The 20,971-nt window shown below is 38.2% G+C and overlaps 1 protein-coding gene across 4 annotated transcripts in view; it reads right to left on the bottom strand.

Annotated features, from left to right (window-relative positions):
• The window catches only part of erap1b (endoplasmic reticulum aminopeptidase 1b), an 80,192-nt gene that overhangs the window by 50,256 nt on the left and 8,965 nt on the right, over positions 1 to 20,971 (bottom strand). For all 4 annotated transcript variants that reach the window (XM_048526893.2, XM_048526894.2, XM_048526891.2 and 1 more), the window contains 6 exons: positions 18,465 to 19,151; positions 14,474 to 14,612; positions 10,148 to 10,282; positions 8,387 to 8,507; positions 1,783 to 1,937; positions 663 to 776 (listed from right to left, as the gene is read on the bottom strand). In XM_048526893.2, coding sequence (XP_048382850.1) covers positions 663 to 776; positions 1,783 to 1,937; positions 8,387 to 8,507; positions 10,148 to 10,282; positions 14,474 to 14,612; positions 18,465 to 19,033 — 1,233 coding nt within the window. In that variant the 5' untranslated portion in view covers positions 19,034 to 19,151. The remainder of the gene's footprint in view (positions 1 to 662; positions 777 to 1,782; positions 1,938 to 8,386; positions 8,508 to 10,147; positions 10,283 to 14,473; positions 14,613 to 18,464; positions 19,152 to 20,971) is intronic.

The following is a 20,971-nucleotide window of genomic DNA, read 5'->3' as shown; positions in this document are numbered from 1 at the left end:
TGTCTCCAGCACCATCTTAATTTTTAAAAAAATTATCTCACTGTCTCAATTACTCGGATCATAGGTCACCCCTTCACCTGCTATTCAGTTGTTGACACTTTACTCACACCAGCCGTCACTTTTGATCACCTGCACAAACTTGTTATTCAGTCTGTCGACACCTCATTTTGACCATTTCAATTATCTTTTAATCTCTCTGCTTATAAATTCTGTGTGACTGTGTGCTTTGCTTCACTTCATCTGATGAAGGAGCAGTGCTCCAAAAGCTTGTGTTTTAAAATAAATCTGTTGGACTACGACTGTGTGTCATGTGACTTCTGACTTTATCCATCCTAGTACCTCCACATCATCACATGAATGAAATTTTTGAATCTGCTTCTCACTGTACAGTAGGGAGGCAGCAACATCACCACCTTGACAGACAATATTTCAGTATCTGAAACAGTGCAGCATGGATATGACTTGTCTTTTTTTTAATGATAATATTCTCAAGCTGCAACAGCTGAAATTTATAGTCTGGTTGGTCTTTTCCACAATATTAAATGTAATATGCTTAGTATGTGCAATCTCTTAATGGACAGAATTCACTACAATTTGACAATGACCTTTCTAAAATATCTGGCCTCCTTAAATATCCTCAATGAAAGCTCATCTGTACTTACAACTTGAAGCTCTGGGTATGTGATGTTAACCGAGATAATTTCCATGAACTTGGCAAATCCTTCATTCAGCCAAAGATCATTCCACCACTCCATGGTTACCAAATTTCCAAACCACTAAGAGAAATAAATTTCAGACGTCAGCAACCAGTTTATTCTTCTGCTGCCTATATAACTAATAATGAGTTTATACACAGTATATAGTCTACAGCACAAACCAGCACAGCAAACTACTATTTCAAAATATTTTGTAAAGAAAAGCAGCACGGTTTCATAACACACTGCCCATATCTAATGTGCCACAGCAATGAGGTCAATCGTTGATTCACACTTCTAAAGTTTCAAATATGCCACACCTTGTCAAAGTTAGAAGAGTTCTTTTGAGATTGAGTGACTCAAAAATTAGAAGCAAAAATTTCTCCTGAGCACCCTCAGTGGCTGATTAAGAGCTGTAATAGCACAGGTTGAGGGAATGGTTTCTTTTTTATCACAAACGTTAAGAAGAAAACAGGGAAGGATAAATATGTTCCCGATTGCTGAACAAAATACTTACCATCCTGTTATTAAGATACCACCATTAGGAACTTCCAATTGTGCCTCTAAGATTTCCACAACCTCAATTTATTTCCTGGATCAAGCTGTATTATATGACAGAATACCAAAGAAACTGCAGTCTAAGGGACACTGTTCCAAACAGAAACTGCAGTGAACGTTCATAAAAGTCAACAGCAGGAACTGCAGAGTCTGTATTAACAGGTAATTGAGGAGGAGCAACATCCCATGGAGGGAGGAAAAGCCTTCTACTAGGCACATTCATGCATATTGGAACATTACTACAACTACCCTGGGTCCAGAATCCTGTATTAGATAGTCCTGCATAACAGTATTAAGAAAGGTGATTATAAATGGGACAGAAGGCTTGCTCCTCATGACTCCTTTTGTAGCACTCATTATGCAGAACAATGAAGCAAAATGGAGCTGTAGGCCAGGAGGCTACAGTTACATCTCAACTAATTTTCCTGTTATTTCCATGTTCAACTGGAGTAGTGGAAAGACATTCAGCCTGATAAGTCTTTAACTTTCAATTAAGTTTGCAAAATTCTAAGCTACTGTTATTTGTTACCTGGTGAGCCAGTTCATGCGCTATGATCATGGTGATTCCAAGCTTGTCAGAGGCTGAAGAGGTTGCAGCATTGTAAAGTAGTGCTGATTCCCTGTAGGTGGTCAGACCCCAGTTTTCCATTGCCCCAGACTGAAAGTCAGGGATAGCAGCCAAATCTGAAGACAAATCACCAACATTAAAGAAAAAGAACAGCACAAGTTGGTATTATTTATGCCTGAATGTACAAGAAAGAGTAGAAAGCATATGTGAATGAACTGGAAACAATTTGATTAACTTTGAAAATATCTACATTGCATCCAGACTGCAATGCCTCTTGGCTGCAATTATCATAAATATAAGTAATAAATATTTGACTATCATTCACTTAATGGCACTGGAGATGTATTTTTATTGCTTTTGATTATGCCCCAGATTTAATGGTGGTGAAATTTTTAGCATTCACCATCACTACTCTTCTGAAACTGACAGCAACTTCCGAAGTCTGCATTTGTGCAGATAAGCAAGGAAATCCAGTAGCAGTCAGTCAGTGAATCCATTCTTCCCTATGAGAATACTGCAATCAAGTAGAAAATCACTGCACTAAATGGGAACTTGCTCTTTAACACTATTACTTTAGCTATAAAACCCTTGAAATGTTACATCTTGTTGAATGAGCTTAACTGCAATTTTAACATTTGAGAATGACTTTGGACTTGAAAAACTAGTACAAATTTGCAGATTGTCAAATTTCTCAGTTAAGAAAGAGTATGACATAATTTTAACATTGCAAATTTCAAAAAAGGCACATTTTGATGAAGTTTTTAATCTTGCTCTCATCAGAACATTTTGCAAGAATAGAAATTCAAGGCAAAAACCACCAGTGCTACTGAATATGGCAAGAGTGTTGATTGGTTAGCAAGTGGCATCTGATTGATGGGATGGTTACTATGGTTAAACACTCATTAATGCTGATTGACAGTTAACAGCTAAGATTTGTTTAAATTTTAAATTAGGCAGGTTGATTTTGATTAGTCAGGGCATTGCCCTATTAAAGCCACAGCCAATGTCATGGGAATTGCTAGGTCTTTATGGGCAACATCTTTTCAAGGTCAGCAGCAAAGCAACAGCAGTTGCTGTTTAGATCAACACCTGAGTGAATATTTACTCTGAACAAACACTCAATCAAACACAAAAATCATTAGTGTAGAAAGGAGAAAAGCAGTAAGTAATAAGCAGCCCAACATAATCCATCTACATTCTTCAATTCATAATATTTCTTCCCAGAGTCACACTGTCAATTGCATCTTGAATGAAATTATACTGTTACCAATATTGCATGGAGTCATACACCATCATCCACCAAGTTGACATAAAATGTATGAAGAGCTACACAGAAAATAATAAAAGAAGCCTCTTTACAAAAAGTTACAATTTTTTAAACAAAAATCAAACTTGAGGCATTGACTGTGATTTTCTGTACACATAATTTTTGGAAGGTATGTTCAAAGTCAAGACCCATTTCCGCCAGGTTTCCAATTGTTATTGGTAGCAATCCAATTTAAATTTCTTCGTAATCACCTGATTCTAAAACACGATCACTTACATATATTTAAACTGGGACTTTTGATAGCAGCACTCCAACTTCTCTGAATTTATGCTTCCATTGCCACTTGCTACCTTAGAATGATTTATCTCAAAATGCTGCCATTGCAAGGAACAACCGAAACTTATACATAAAAAAATCGAGTCCGATGACTAAAAGACCATTGATTATTCGTGTTGTGAAAAGAGGCTTTTGCTATATGTTTTCTTGCTTTTCTTATAGACAGAACTGTATTTACTAACAGCCAGAGATCCTTGGAGCCTGCCTAAAGAATATTTTTAGCTGCAATGATATAAGTGGTTTAGAGCATCAAGGACTGATTGCCAACAGGCTTTTCATTGCTTGGTCACTTTATGGAAGAGTCGTAGTGCTGAATGAAGGAAAGAAGATTGAGGAAGTTTTTAGGCCCTCCACCCCACAAGTATTCTCTGAAGGTACTACTATGACCTCTGTGTGAGAAGTGTGCGCATTAGCGAACAGACAAGAAGTGCACCACATGCCATATTGAGACTTGAAGTCAAAATTATCTATGCACTGAACTCTGTTTGGCTGTGGAGGCAACAATCATATTCCATTTTTACACCTCTGACTGATGCTAGCAACCACAGTATGCAATATTTCTGATCCAGGTCCAGTTATTTGATAACTGATACACTTCCAGGAGAGTTGAGCATTCATTCCGTTCAGCACAAGAGGGTACCAGCACAAGAGATGGTAAGAACTGCCGATATGGAGTCAAAGATACCACAGTATGGAGCTGTAGGAGCACAGCAGGCCAGGCAGCTTCAGTTGATGTTTCAGGTCGGGACCCTTCTTCAGAAATGGCCCATTTCTCAAGAAGGATCCCGGCCTGAAACGTCAACTTTCCTGCCCCTCTGATGTTGCCTGGCCTGCTGTGCTCCTCCAGCTCCACACTGTGTTATCTTTATCTAAGACACCAGCACAAGCCCATTTTCACCAAAGTACATAATACAACAAACCTCTGCAACCTCATCACTAATTGCATCTCCAGACAGAATACATAAGAATAAAGAAGGATTTTTTATATCAATGCTCGATTTGCCTGAAATTAGAATGGTTCTCTTGACCTGAAGAATTCTGACCTCTCTCACCTCTGCAGCTTTCTTTTTCTATTCATTTGTTGGATGAGGGCATCTCTGGCTGGCCAGCATTTCTTGCCCATCCCTAGTTGCCCTTGAGAAGGTGGTGGTGAGCTGCCTCTTTGAACCACTGCAGTGCACCTGCTGTGGGTTGACCGGCAATGCCATTAGGGAGGTAATTCCAGGATTTTGACCCAGCGACAGTGAAGGAACGGCGATATATTTCCAAGTCAAGATGGTGAGTGGTGTGGAGGGGAGCTCAGAGGTGATGGTGTTCCCATACGTCTACTGGCCTTGCCCTTCTAGATGGAAGTGGTTGTAGGTTTGGAAGGTGCTGTCAGAGGATCTTTGGTGAATTTCTGCAGTGCACCTTAGATAGTACATACTGCTGAATATATTGATGGGTGTGGTTTCTTTTTCTTGCACTTTTGCTGCCTCAGTGTGACTTAGATTACTTTCACTACCTTGATAAATCAGAAGACATTGTCTAAATATGATGCTAATCTGCATATATACTGGTTGGTACAACCTTACATCCAAATCTCAATAATCAATGGAACTTGTAACAATCTAGTACTTTCCCAGTACAACACTGAGCCTATATTAAACGTTCAAATCATGGGCTGGATTTTGGCCCTTTGGCTCTAAGATTACGGTGCTATGAACTGGCTAAAAATTATCAAGACAGAAGATTGTTCTCCCAGGGGTGTGCTTTTTGCAGGAGGATGGTCTAGAAATGTACACCAGTTAAGAGTTTTACGAAAAGGGTAGTATGATCTTTCTTCAAATGGACGCAAGGAGCCTTAAAAGAAGTGGCTACCAAAAGTCACCAAATTTACCATGTGGAACCAATTGTGATGTAATGAAGAATTCTCATTATATTTATATCAAGAAGAATCACGAAAGATATTTGAAACACAGTGAGCCTTAGACTACACGATTAAATCTTTCAAAGCTGTGAAAAATCACGGCTTTTGTGGTAATGGCAAGCAGTCAGGAGGATAATCCGGACGGTTTCTAGTCTCACTGGGGCCGCAGAGCAGTCATTTTTACTTTTTGAACTGCATAAAAGGCAGGCTGTAAAAGCAGTTTTTACAAACACCTCAGGAGGAGTCAGGATGATGGTTCCAACCACAGCTCTTATTTGAGCAAATTGTGAGTAGCATGCAAGAGTTGAGTCTTCTTTTTATCAGTAGAAGTCACAGAAATTATTCCTGTTCTGCCCAAAAGGAATCCAGACAGAGAGTCTTCAAGTGTCATGCAAGCAGAATCAGTACAGAAAAGCAAACTTTGCTCACTGCCCAAATGTACTCTACCTAGTGACTCAAACTCAACCAGAAAAATGACTATTCAACTGCAGAAGCCATCACAGTTATTGAATGCAACTTTTCAACTTCAAACAATTAATCCAGACAACTAAAATTTCAACCCGCAACTATAGACGTACTGTTGTATCATCAAGGACCGAGTTGAATTTCATCTTTAAAAGGATCTTAAGTAACTCATGGCAGTGCTTTGTTATAAACTAACCATTATCTTGTTCAAGATTAAAGCTTTTCTGTTGGCTATTTTTAAAACGGAATCATGCATAAATTAAAAGGGACCTGTATGTACAATCAGGTTCTTAATTCACAAACCACTTTGTGAAACGTTTTTTAATTTGGTGTTGTGTTTGAATGCCCCATAATTTTAAACCTATTGGATGTGACTGTATATTTGGTTGGAAGTAATTTGAGTCTTGTTCCCCCCATAAAACAAAAGATAACCATCCAGAAACAATGAACGTAGATTTATTTAGATATGCATTGTATCAGCTGGACAACATTCAGGCCTGAGCCGATATCTGTCAAGTGACACTTACACCAACAACAAATGCTGGGCATCTCCAACAAGAGAGATTCTAGCCATTTACTCAGAACAGTTAATTGCATAATAATTACTAGACCCCAACTTTATCAATATTCCAGGGTTACCACTGACCAGAAACTCAATTGGACTAGCTATATAAATGTGTTCACAAGGTCTCAGGCTAGGAATTCTGAGATGAGAAACTCATCTCCTGGCTTCCCAAAGTATGTCCATATCTATAAGACAAGTCAGGATTGATTGAACATTCCCCACTTGGCTGGATGTGTGTGACTCCAGGAACACTCAAGAAGCATGGTGATATCCAGGAAAAAGTGGCTTGCTTGATCAGCACTGGATCCACCAACCTAAATTTTATTCCATCATCCCACATTGAATGGTAACCACAATACATTGTAGGAACTCGACAAAGGTTCCTTTGGCAGCATTTTCCAATTTGCAACCTTCTACCAGCAAGAAGGCCAAGGTTAATGGACAGCTGGAAGCACCACAACCTACAGGTTTCCCCCTTAGCCACACACCATCATAATTTGAAACTTTATTGCCTTGCCTTCATTGTCACTGTGGAAACATCAGTGGCATGGCTAGTTCCTGTCTGTCCCAATGTGTTCCCTCTTTTATTGCAGTTGTTACTGTTATGTTTCATTTAACAGCTAGCTATAGCATTCAAAACTTTGTTGATAGTTGATAGTTTAAAATACATATGGAGTTGTAGACACAGTCTAAAGAGTTCTGATTAAAGTGTAATGGTAAAAATGTTTTGATTTTAGGAATCATGCTTTAGGATGAGTCCTGCAATGAGCAAGCTTGTGGAAACATTTACATCAGTTGGACTGCAAAAATTTAGGAAGTTGATTTGTCTCCATCTTCTAAAGGGTAATTAGGAACAGGTAGAAGCTGTAATGCTCAAATCTCATGAAAGAATTAAAACAGCCGTTACTGTGTTTCCAATCTTCGCATCTGTCCCAAAGATATTTGAGAACATGGTCAGCTGCCAGTTCTCCCCCAAGCCATCCATAAACATGGCTTAGAGCTGTATCACTGTTCTTCCACTGTCACCAGATAACAATCCTGGAACTTTGTTCCAAACAGCTACATGGATTACAGCAATATAAAAAGGGTGACTTATTACCACCTTCTCAAAAGTAATTACAGATGGACAATAAATGCTGACTTGCAAGGAACTCACAAATCCCCAACAATTAAGGAGTGTGGATACTTTGATTGAAAATCATATGCATTTAGTTTTATAGTGCAAATTATAAGCTTGCTCCTTGCAGGACTTGTCATGACTAGAATTTTAAAGTTTTATTCCTAAATTCAATTTTTATCTTTATCATTGCCACCTTTAGGACTAGTATAGCACTTTAACTGCCCATTACCATCAGTAGTCAATTAATGCTCAGAACTCATTAGGTCATATCTACCACTGCATATGAAATTCAAAACTGTCTACTCTCAGCAAAGTTTCAAATGTTAAAACCAACTGTTAAATGAAGCATAACAGCACCAACTGCAATGAAAGAGGGAACATGCAGTAACAAAAAGAAATTAATCATGCTAGTGATTACCTTTTCCACCCAGATGAAGCATTTGGGGAAAAAAAAGGTAAAAATGTTACATTTAATTTTCATTATGAGATGGCAAGAACTGCAGATGCTGGAGCCAGAGTCAAGACAGTGTGCAGCTGGAGGAACACAGCAGGTCAGGCAGCATCAGAACAGGAAAATTGACATTGCATGTCAGTTTGGAAGAAGAGTCCCAACTCAAAATGTTGACTTTCCTAGACCTCTGGTGCTGCCTGACCTGTTGTTTAATCTTCATTGTTGTTTTTAGTGCACTGGTTAGTTTTTAATTAAACTCCTGCTTGAAATTTTTTTTTAAAAATAATATTTAGCCCTTTAATATAATAATTTAACTGTGCTGTAGATTAAAAAATAATTTACATGCCACATAAACCAATATCTTGAAGCTGCACAAAGGAAATCTAAAAAGCAAAATTGACATAAAAACAAAATTACATCCATTAAGCAGTCAATATATTGTTTTCTTTTACCTTGTTTAGGCAGTGGGTATGAAATATTAAAATAGTCTTCATAAAATTCCAGGAGTCTGACTGCTGCATCAAGTGCAAATGACGTCTGATTGATCTTCTCTGGGACAGAGTACACAGAAATCTATCAGAGAGAAAAACAACTGCTTAGCCTTTCCTAACCAACTCCTGGAAATTAGATTCTGCATCAATTTGTAAGATATAACCAATAATTTGTCTTAATGTACTTATAAAACTATTTCAAAAAAAACAAAGTGCTTTTGCAAATGGAGAGGAATTCAAATCATTGTCATTGATTGTAGTAAAACAGCGAAGTAGTCAAAATATTCTTTCACTGTTCATCAGTAAATAAGAACATAACTAGGAGCAGAAGTAGTCAATTCAGGCCCTAAAGCCTGCTCTGCCATTTTAATACAATCATGGATGATGTCATCTCGGCATCAACTCCATTTTCCTTGCCATTCTCCATAAACCTTCAACTTATTACTAATTTTTAAAAATCAGTCTATCTCCTCCTTTAACTGAATATCTTGACATCCACTGCACGCTGGGGTAGCGAATTCTACTGATTCACAACCCTTTAAAGAGAAGTAATTACTCCTTGACTGTTTACAATCTGCTAATCCTCATCTTAAAACTATGATCTCTCATTTTAGATTGCCCCATGTGGAAATATCCTCTCTGCATCTACTTTGTCACTCCCCTTTAGCATCTTCTATACTTCAATTAGACCTCCTCTCATTCTTTTAAACTCCAGAGAATAATCATCCCAAATTGCTCAATCTCTCTCCATAAAATAAACCACTCAAATCTCTGGGGTCAATATAGCAAACCTTCTCTGACCTGTCTCCAATACAGCACCAACCTCAAATAAGGGGATGAAAATTATATGTGGTACACCAGGTGCAGTCTCACAAATGCCTTGTCCAGCAATTCCTTACTTTTATAATCCATTCCTCCAGCAATAAATGCCAAAATTCCACTGTATAATTATCAAGAAACTAGTTTATAGTGCTTTATCTCAAATGTATAGAAGAATTGAACTTCAGTAAAGAGCTTCAGGTGTATGAGCAATGTAGTTCAATGCCCAAACAGGAACACAAATTAAAATAAGATACTCAGTCAAGCAAACTCTTTTGTAAATTGGAAAGGCTATGAGAAAGACTAACAAAAACAAAAGCATTGTTCCATTTTGGAAAAATTAAAAAACAAATTGGAAAATTGAACAGGTCCCACCTGAATCACTGCATCCAGTTTCAGAATGCCATTTAAACTTCAGCTAATCATGCTGACATGGATATTTCATACTCCAAACTGGATAAGGATATACATATTATACACAGATAAACTGTCTCCAAAACAAACATTAATGTGCTTGCAAAAGTTTTGAAAAGTGTTGTATTAAAAAAAGACATATCAACCCTGCAGTAGGGAGAAATAAAGAAAATAGTATGGAGATTCTAAAACATCTGAACTGGACATGAAATGTGAATTTCTAGTTGCTTTGCAACATTTTTCCATGATGTTAATGAAATAATAATGTAATAGTAACACCAATACATATTTACAGACTGATTTGTTCGTAAATCATGACCTTATTTCAAAGCAACTGAAATAATCATAGAATGACTGTTTGACAAAGCAACCAGAGATAGAACAAATGTCAAATATGGCACATGCTGTGCCTGTGAACAAATGATCCAAACAACTACAAACATGATTACTTAAATTGTTGTACTACTTAATTAAGTAGTGTTAACTTACATTAACGCCATGCTTGGTTTCCTTACTGACCGATTTGAAGTCTGCCACGATAAAAGCCACAAGGTATGTGCTCATTTTAACACTCACGTCAAACTGATCTTCGATAAGTCCATTGGCTAGTTCAACAGAGTTTATCTAAAAAATAAATAATCGTTAATTTCCTTTAGCTATACTGGTGAACAAAGAAATTTATAAACGGCAGCTATCGCTTCCCGTAACTTTCTGTCTATTTTTTATTCTCAGACTGGCAGATAGCTCTTTAGACTCTAACATTAGCTTTTGGCAGAAGATTAGTGTGAATAATCCAGTTTCTGTATTCATCATCAGTGATCTTGGAGTGATCTCAATTCTCTCCACTCTAAATTATTGTCTTTCACTTCTATCTTCAAACCTCCCCTTCCACATTGTCCCAGATCCTACTTTTTGATATTTAAGATCCTCTCCTTCTCCCACCACCCTGGAATCAAATAACTATTTCCACATTACATTCTTCCTCAATTTAATTAACTTGCTGCTTTTTGATAACATGGATTAAATCTTCTCAATTACATCTTTTCCTTGATTCCTTGTCAACCACACTTCTTTGAAAAGTATTTTTGTAGATTCCTGTTTCCTGCCTCCATCCCTCCCTTCTTGAATAGAGATAACATTTGATATTTTCTTGTCTGATAGAACCTTTACAGACTATTACAGAATCTAACAAATTTTCAAAAAGTAACACCAACACATCTACTACCTTGTTAGTCACTGTTAGAGATCCTAGATAAAGTATCTGCACCTGGAGACATGTTAACACACAGTTCCATCAACTGGCTTAGTACTATTTTATTTGTAATTGTAATGGCCAAATTCTCTCTTCCTTCAACCTCCAGATTTACAAAGATTATTGGATTTTTTTTTGCTTTGTATAGTGAAGACAAAATATTCATTTATTACATCCACCATTAAGTCCCAATTCTCACTAATAGACCAATATTCACTTATTCTTTTTCTTTTCAGAAGCCAATAGAAACTCTTGCTATTTTTTTTCCTTTTGTAGCTCATTTCCTTTCATCCTCCAATTTATTTGTCCTGATTAGCCATTTAGTCATTGTCATTCTTTGTATTCTGACCAGTTATCTGACCTGTCACTCTCCTTTGCGCAACTATATGCTTTTCCCCCTGATGTTTGGTGTTGTACATAACTACTTTACTTAAAAATGGACGGGGATTTGTCCCCTTGGAATTTATTTCCCTCTTCCTGGTAGAAATGTACTTATTCTGAGCATTCAGAACCATCCCTTGAGATGTCTACCACTGCTCCTCTACTGATCTACCTCTTAGTCCATATCCCTGTTAACTTCAGCTAGCTCAGCCTTTGTTCCCACATAGTTGCCATTATTTAAGTTGAAAGCACTAGTCTTCAAACTATTTTCTGCTTTTCAAAGTGGATGCAAAATTCAATCATGTTATGCCTATTGCTACCTCAACAAATATCTGCTTTGAAATCAGTAATTAATCCTGGTAAATCACAAAATACCATCGAGTATAGCCCACACTCTGGCGTATTCCGGAAATAGCTGCTGTAAGAAACTACCTCAAAAACATTCTACAAGCTCCTCAAAGAGGCTGCTATTACTGTAGGAGTGTACCCCTGACCACAGACAAAGACCCAAGAGGCAGTCAGGATTCAGGTAAGTAGCAGATTTTTATTCAGGCAACTATCGGTTAACACAGGGACAGGACTGAAGATTTTTCCCGAATCTAGCCTCACGTGAGAGTCCAGTTGTTTGCTTAATCTACGGCTCAGATTGGAAGAGACATCAATGGCACACACTGACTTTTACAGTGCAATACTGAGTTTTTATACATTTTGTGTTTCAATAGCCACATACAGCATGGTCACAGTGTCCTTCCCCCTTACTCCATACACCCAATCCTGTGAAACATCTAATCAATGATGGGCATTCCTTTGGACAGTCCCAGGTTCCTATAATCTCATGGTGTTTAACAGATATTGTAATTACCAGACCTTGGGATCTTTCTATGCATCCTATTAATTTGCATTCCAAAGTTACTGGTCACACTCCTTCGGGTCTGTTCAAGACTTGCTTATCTCTAATGACTGCTCGAATTCTGTTATTCATTGTATTTCACGTGCTATCTCTAACAAATTCTCTTGTTACTCTCATATTTTCTACGGTCCCAACCTCTTTTTTACACAAAAAAAGGACAGTTGGTTTTAACTAACGACTATAAGGTTTGTAGTATTAATTCCCCACTATAAAGTTAGTTGTGCTCTTTAACTAATAAGTTACAAACAATTCATTTTGTTCAGCATGTGGCAGGCATCTTTTTAAAGAAATAAAGAAAGCATTTCCCCAACACTAGTTAACTTTCACATCTAAGTTTAAATGTTTTTCCCCAATGCTTCCTTTATACTTTGGTTATACCTGTATCTATATTTATGTTGAAATCCATCTCTATGATTATCTGAAGAATCTCTGACTAGAGCCTATTTCACAATATTGTGAATAACTTCAAAGAAACAATCGATTACTACAAAATAACTTTAGCTGTTGTTTTCATGGCTGCTTAATGAGTTTGGCAACAGGTTCATGGACTGTGATTAACACCCTATGTTCAATTGGCACTGTTCACCTAATGGGACAACATTCTTTCATTAGTGAGACTGGAATCAATCAATTGTCGTATTTTAACAAACTGGTGTCTATCCTAAGAAATCCTCTTATCAAAATGTCTCAGATGGCTGCTCACAGGGTCACCCGTTCACCTTGGGGAAGCCCTGTTCAAAAGGTACCCTTATGTTTCACTTAAATGCTAGAGTAGGCTGTTTTAATTCTATTTATCCCTTGTTGGCCATTTAGTGTCTTTCAAACAAGGGTTGCTCCTACAATTACTAATCTGACTTTTGCAGTTAATGCAGATCTAAAGCACCCATTACTAACGCTATCCATTTATCACAAACACCAGATATATCTTCATCACGGTTACTCTTTGGAGGCTTGTAAATTGCTGCCACTAATGACTTATTTCCAAACTGCTCTGCATTTTCAACTAAAGCAATTCTACATCCTGATCTCCAGGTCAAAGATCACCTCTAAATATCTCACCAGCACAACCTTCAATTAGGAGTATTGCCCTGCCATCTATACCTTGCTTCCTATTCTTCTTAAATATCAATATTCAGAACCCAATTCTGGTCTCGCCGTGGTAACATCTCCACCATCATGATCAGATCAAATTTATCTATTTCCTGTTACGGCAATCAACTCCTATCCAGGCAAATTATCTCTGGTGTTCAATAGATAACTGCCCCAATCAAGAAGCTGCCTATTTAACTAGGCTATTTCAACTTACTTCAAATCTGTTTAGATCGAGGTCAGAATCTCATTCTTACTTTCAACTTGAAAACAATTCACCAGTTGAATTTGCACCTTGAACCAAAAAAACTGATAGGCTGAGAGAGTATTTCTCACACAGCTGACGTCTCCCTAACATTGACTGTGCATCCTTACAAGTAGCCTGTAACTCCCTAATTAGCTTGGAATCAGTGTGAAACTCATTATTCCCCCAAAATAGTTAGCCCATGCATAGTCTAAATGTTGTGTTCAGATATACAAGCATATGGAAAAATTTGGTGATACACATCAACCATCTGGAGTATATGTAACGATACTCTTTTCAATGAATGTGCGCTACAAAATGAATCATTACGCTATTGCTTTCAATAATAGATTGTGCAGGGTACTTCTAGAATGCCACTTCTTTCCTGAAATTGTGCCTCGCCAGTTCCTGTATGACCAAGGCTAAGACACAGCATCCGTGATTTGGGTATTATAACAGTCCAATGCAAATTGGATGTTTTGTGGCCCTTTCTCCTCTAATTATTCAAGATACTTGCAAAGCACTTCTACTCCTGATGGTGCAGTGTTTCTGTCACTGTTAGGATGCAAGACTGGTTAGAGACAGTACAATTCTTCAAAAGATCTCTTGGTTCTCATTGTGGCTCATAACTTCATTACCTGGGGCACTCTCACAGCTAGTGTTTGTAATGAATTCTGGCAGTTCCTCTCCAATTACCCTACACCACTCTATTGATTCTAAAAATGTCTGATGTTCCCTTTGCCATCATGTGTTAAACCTGTGATGACTCCTTCATTTATTTGACTTTAAAAAAATGCTTAATTAATAATTATTTTCATGTGATTTGTGCAAATTTAAGTGGATTAATCTTTAAAAGAATCAACTGTCATTTATAACCAGAAAGTAAATGTTTATAACCAGAAAGTTTTGGTGTCAATATGGAAGTTCAATTGTACATACAATGGGCATGTTGGATACAGCAATATGTCTGGATTCTCTTTGTATTTTGATTGAAAACTTGGCTTTGAAAGCAGGTTCATCAAAGCATGGAAATGCCATGCGGGCTGCAGTGGGCTCAAACTGGGTAGCTGCCAACACACTACAAACAAAAGTACAGAAAAACAGTTAACTTTAATTAGGACATGTTTGCATAATAAAGATAAAATTGTGCACAGTTTGCTCAAAACAGACTGAATTGCTTGTAGCATGTCAACAGATTAACCTCGCTATGTGATACTGTGTACTGTATCATAGAACAGTGATAATCCATGTTCAGACTGCTAACAACAATTAATTTTACATCATAGCAAAAGTTGAGATGTTATTATTGGAGAGACTAACAACAAATATTTAACACATCTAGGTAACAGTCTTTTAACATCCATTTTGATAAAGGCATTACAAAATTTACAAAGAACTTGTTAGCATCCATGTTAAAGCTCTATGAGATAGATCCTGCGAATGTCAAACAGTGTTTCAAGATTGCTCACAGCTTGATGAAATAAAGGTTATTGAACTCATTCCTTCCAGGTGAAAACTTTTAAACTGTCTTCAGGCAAATATTGGTTTTGAATTTTAAAGTAGATTTAGACTTCCATAAAATAAAACTGATCAAGACAACTGATGTAATACCCTAAGGAAATTAATGAGGACAGAAAGAATTAGTGTACGTAAAGAAATAAGCCACATAATTCTAATTGCGTAGTCCTTGCTGGGGAAGGAAGTACAGAGTTTAAAGGACAGGAGATTGACACCAAATTAAAATGTTCAGTGAGCCGGTGCAGGTACAGCAGGCCAAATTGTTTTCTTCTGCACAGTTGGGCAACAGGTTGGCTCAGTGGTTAGCACTGCTGTCTCACAGCACCAGGGACCAAGATTTGATTCCAGTCTCAGGGGACTGTCTGTGTGGAGTTCGCACATTGTCCCTGTGTCTGTGTGGGTTTCCAACGGGTGCCCTGGTTTCCTCCCACAGTCCAAAGAATTGCAAGTTAGGTGGATTGGCCATGTTAAATTGCCGATAGTGTCCAGGAATGTGCAGGCTAGGTGGGTTAGCCATGGGGAATGCAAAGTTAGGGTTGGGGGAAGGGGGCACGGTGGGGGTGGTATTCTGTGAGGAATACTCTTCAGAGGGTCGGCGTGGACTCAAAGGACTGAATGGCCCGCTTCCACACTATATAGGGGTTCTATGTAACAATTTCACGATTCAGAGAGGCTTCTATGTTACAGAATTCAAACCACAAAATGAAAAAAGTGCCGGAGATTTTTTTTAAGCAGTTGTGGGGAAAAAGGTAGAGGTGATAATAGATTGAATAAAATCATTTGTATTTTGTGTTAAAACAAGCACTGGCTATTATCAGTGGAACAGATGCAAGGAGGAACTTTGGGGTCAATATCAAACCCTCCAGATTTAACAAGATGAGCTGGGTAAGGAAGCTGAATGGGTCAAGACCAAAGGAATTTAACTACAAACAGGAACTGCAGAAGGTAAAATTGGTGTTGGCATTATTAAACTGAACTGGATCTTAAATGTAGAAGAGGCAGTGGCGGCTATTGTAGTCACCATGGGAACAATGAAAGAAGCAGAGAAATAAAGCAATATGTCCTTGTGCAAAAAACATGAAAATTGACTTGTATGTAATATTGGCCAGGTAGTGTATGAATGAAGATGATGAAGGGACTATGAATAGAGCTGTGGAATATAAGTGATGTGACCAAATCAAGTTAAAAAACCTCCGGAGGAAATATAATAAAAACCCCGCAAGAACTGAGGAAGCTGTAAATCAGAAACAAAAACGGAAGTTGCTGGAAAATCTCAGTATACCTGGCAGCATCCATGAAGAAAAATTAGAGTTAATGTTTCAGGACCGGTGACCTGGAGGAAGGGTATTGTTTACTTGCATTACGCACAAATAGATCCACAGAGCAGGCATTTCAGGAAGTTAGAAAGGGCAAGTGTTCTCAACAGCAGAAATACTTAAGAATAAGGGCAGACAAATTTATCATCAATACTGCAAAATATTGGCTGAAATTTTCCAAGGACATTGACCCTTGAGAGAGTGGAGTGAGGATGCCAAAAGTAGAAACAAATGGGCAGGGCCAGAAGAAATCTGAAGTCTTCACATTGGGAAACTGAGTGATTTGGTCCCCAATTTCTTAATAGAAGCAATCAAGTATGTATCCATCAAAGACATGGCTGCACTCAAGGCCTGGGTGCACTCCCCCATCCGCTACACTTCGTCACACAAGACCTCGAAGCTCCAACTAACTCTGTAGCCAGAGCATTTGCCATGTCGCCACTAACTTCAGAAGCCCTGGCATCAGCCTTGGGCTTAGCATCAACCTGGCATCCCACAGCCCTCTGAATATCAGTTGCTTTGCTATCACAGGCTCCCTAGGTCAAAAGTGCTGCTCCATTTGGGTTGTAAACCAGAATCTAGGCCTTCACTTTCTGGGATTCTCTCATCCTCTCAAATGATCAGCAGTGGGAACAGTGCCAGAAAGTTCACATTGTCAGAGTGAACAGAGCTGAAGGCTGGAAACTATATGATCAGGAGTTGAGACAGGAGGAACTCAAAAGGATAAAGTACCAGACTTCAAAAACTAGATTGTCATTGGAATTGAAAATGAAAAATGATTAAAAACTAAGGAGATGGATTCGTCCAATAAAAAGAGAGTTAAAAGATACCAAGAGAACACGGTGGCTCAGTGGTTAGCATTGCAGTCTCACAGCACAAGGGACCGGGTTCGATTCCAAGCTTGGGTAACTGTCTGTGTGGAGTTTGCACATTCTCCCCGTGTCTGTGTGGGTTTCCTCCAGGTGCTCCGGTTTCCTCCCACAGTTCAAAGATGTGCAGGCTAGGTGGATCAGCCATGCTAAATTGCCCGTACTGTTCAGGGGTGTGTGGGTTATAGGGGGATGGGGTTGGGTCTGGGTGGGATGCTCCAGGGAGCGGTATGGACTTGTTGGGCCGAAGGGTCTGTTTCCACACTGTAGGGAATCTAAATGCAATAATGAAAATTTCTCCAATGTGACCACATTTTCAATTCCCTTCCCTTTTAGGAATTTTAGGAGAATTCTGGATAGGTTTCTTCAGCTCAGTAACTAGTACCAGGCTGGATGCTGTACATTATATACACATGAAACACATTCAGTGGGGAAAGAATTACTAAGCAGTGGATGACATAAGGAGTAAATTCCCATAAGGGTTCTTGTGGCACTGTCACCGTGACACAAGACCCACATGAACCTTGTGAAAATATCAGGAACGCTCATGCTGTGTTTAAAGTGTTTAGTGGATTTTTTTTAACTGAAAATGATCAGATAAATCCCATGGAAATTTATCCTCAAAATGTGAAACCTTTAGGTTGGAAGAACAGCATTTACAAGGTCAACAGGTAAAGATTTTTACTCCAAAGACTAAAAGGCTAATTTTTAACACATTATTCAAATAAAACTTTGTTCTGCGATACTTTAATGTCAAAGTATAATTTTCTTTGCTAATATAATGTGTCTGCAAAGTTCAGTGCATTGTTTGCAAGAATAGTCTTGAACTATTTGGACAACTGCTCATGAGACGCCAAGGAAGACCGGTGGGTCACATAATTTCCATGCTTTAATTTCTCTGCAATTATGTAAAACTTAAAAAAAAATATTTAAATCAGTATTCATATGATCAAATCAACATGAAAAAAGCTACTTAAGTACGAAATAAAAATAGATTACTAGAAATACAATGTAATTCTGACAGCCACTGAAACACAAGGAAATTTGGCTTCTAAGTTTGAGACCATTTGGCAGACCGGTTTATAAAATGCCTCAACCTGAAATGTTAATCATCTAACTATTTTTCAGATGTTAAATGTCCTTTGTGTGTTTTCAGCTTTTTTTTCTACATTATTTCTAATTTCCAACACACTTCTCTTCTATTGCATTGGATACTGTGTATTTTACCTTATTTCACCATCTTGTTTTTTAAAAGTGCTCTTGTAAAAGCCGTGAAAGCTTTCTGACAGATTCGCAATGTAGTCAATATTAATCAAGTACGTGTTTCCTGAGTGCAAGGGTGCTTCCGCCTGAAGTGCAAGTTGCTCAAATGGTGGGTATTCTAAAATTTCCAAGTTGCTTTCCAACCCAGGTGTTCCATCCTTTTTCAGTGGTATGACTGTTGCCTTGATGATTTCCAGGTTTTTGCTGTGTAAAATGATAGAGTTGGTATCCGATTCAACCAAAACTTCAATTCTCACAGATGAAGAAAAATTCAGTGTGGTCAAGTTTGGCTGGATAACCAGATCATACTGCACTGGGACAATGGTTTTAGGCAATCTCATCTTGTTCCAGGGATACATTTGACCATCTGATGTGAACGGGAAATCTGATGCCTCCTTACCGTTCTGGTCATTTTGTAAAGCATCTGTTATTGAAAAGGTGAGGAAAGCTGTAAGGAGTCTGATCAATTTTAAATATCCAGTAGTTGCCATCTGGAAGTCAGCTGTGGTGGTGCTGTTACTTTGATGGTGCATAAATGGTTGCAAATCTTCTGTTTCATTCAGAATAGTTTAGTTCTAAATCAGATTGTTCCTCCCTTAATATTTTCTCTGTTGCAAATAAAACATCAAGCATACTGAAAACAGCAATGTCCTGCATGAAGAAAAACAACCATAAATACATAAATTTGCAATTAACTGTACTTCGTAATTATTTACAGCTAAACATTGATGATAAAATGTGAATAAGAACATAGAAACAGAAGTAGATCATTTAGTTCCATGAAGTGGCTCAACATTGGTTGATGTGGATCGCAATGCCATTTAAAAGTACGATATTGTGTTTGATGAATGAAAACTAATCTTATCTGAAACTTTTCAGTGACTGCAATATTAACAAGGCAATTAATTAAACAAATAGAAAATAGTGGAGAAATTCAGTTGGTCTGGCAGCATCTATGGAGACACAACAGAGCTAAAATTTTGAGTCCAACATGACTCTACAGAAAACAAAACCTGCTGGCAATCACAGTGGGTCAGGTAGCTTCCGTGGAGAGACGGCAAGCTAACATTTCAGGTCTTGATGACTTTTCATCAGAGCTGACGTAACATGTGGAGGGGGCAGTATTTATAAATAGTGCGGGGGAAAAGGGCATTGACAGAGCAAATTAAGTGATTAAAATGTGAGAATGGCAGAACAATAGTGCATACAGCTACCAAGCTGGAAAGAACAGATGGTTCCCCTGGGGACAGGGAGGGGAGAGAGGACATGGTGACAGATAATGTAACAAATAAAGTTAAAAGGGAAGAAATAGGAGCGACTTCACAATCTGAAGGAGTTGAACTTGATATTAAGTCTCAAAGATTGTAAAGTGCCTAGTCAGAAAATGAGATGTTGTTCCTCCAGTTTGCATTGTGATTTACTGGAGCAGTGTAGCATGCTGAGGACAGATAAGTGGGCATCCGAGCAAGATGCTGTATTAAAATAATTGGCTAAGGGAAGATTGGGGGTCATGCTTTTGCACTGACCAGAGGAGTTTTGCAAACCATGTTTGGTTTCTCTGTTGTAGACTAGGCCACATTGGGTGCAGCGAATGCAGCAGACCAGATTGGAGGCAGTACAGGTGAAGTACGGCTTCAGCCCTTGGATGGCGAGTAGGAAACAGGTGAAGGGGCAGGTGTTGCAGTTACTTGGGAAGGTAGAGAGGTGTTGATGGTCTTCAGAGTTCTGAAGACAAATCATAATCAGGCTCAAAATATTAACTCTTTTTCTCCAAATAACTGCTGCCAGGCCTACTGAGTTTCTGCGGCCTTTTCTGTCTTTGTTTCAGATTTTCAGCATCCACAGCATTTTGGCTTGACAAGGCAGATCACAATTCTGTTTGTCGCCTTTATATCTTAATTCAAAGTTGATGGTACTCAAAGATTCGCGTTATTCAGTTTATTGAATTCAACGATTTGAATAAGATGGTACAGTGATAAAAATAGGTAACTCCCAAAAATGGGTGTAGGGATCACTATGCATGAATAACCTATATCCATTGTTTCTAATCCAGGGAGTATACACACTTCTTGCTGACAACTAATTTAATACCTGAAAAGGGACTACAGAAATGAACATAAGTTCAAGTTGGCCTAAACCAGTTCAAGTTAGTCTGCTTTGTTGCTGATACAGATGGTGGAACTCATTATAAATTAAGAGTGGCACAACATGACAACATGACATAGCAATCTAGGGCATTCTTGCTAAGGTTGCAGAAGGCATGAAGATGGGTGGAGGGAAAGGTAGTGTTGACAAAGCAGGGAGACCACAGACTTAGACAGACTAGGAGAGCATGCAAAGAATTGGCAAAGTGTGAGGTTATACATTTTGGTAGGAAGAAGAGGTGTAGACTATTTTCTAAAACAGAAACCTCAAGTGCAAAATCCCTTTGTCCTTGTTGAGGATTCTCTTATGGTTAACATACAGGTTCA

This window comes from Stegostoma tigrinum, chromosome 3, assembly GCF_030684315.1.
Source record: "Stegostoma tigrinum isolate sSteTig4 chromosome 3, sSteTig4.hap1, whole genome shotgun sequence".
In the NCBI taxonomy this organism is placed as follows: Eukaryota; Metazoa; Chordata; class Chondrichthyes; order Orectolobiformes; family Stegostomatidae; genus Stegostoma; species Stegostoma tigrinum.
The sequence above is the reverse complement of the archived record's forward strand: the minus strand, read 5'-3'. Positions and strand labels throughout refer to the sequence as shown.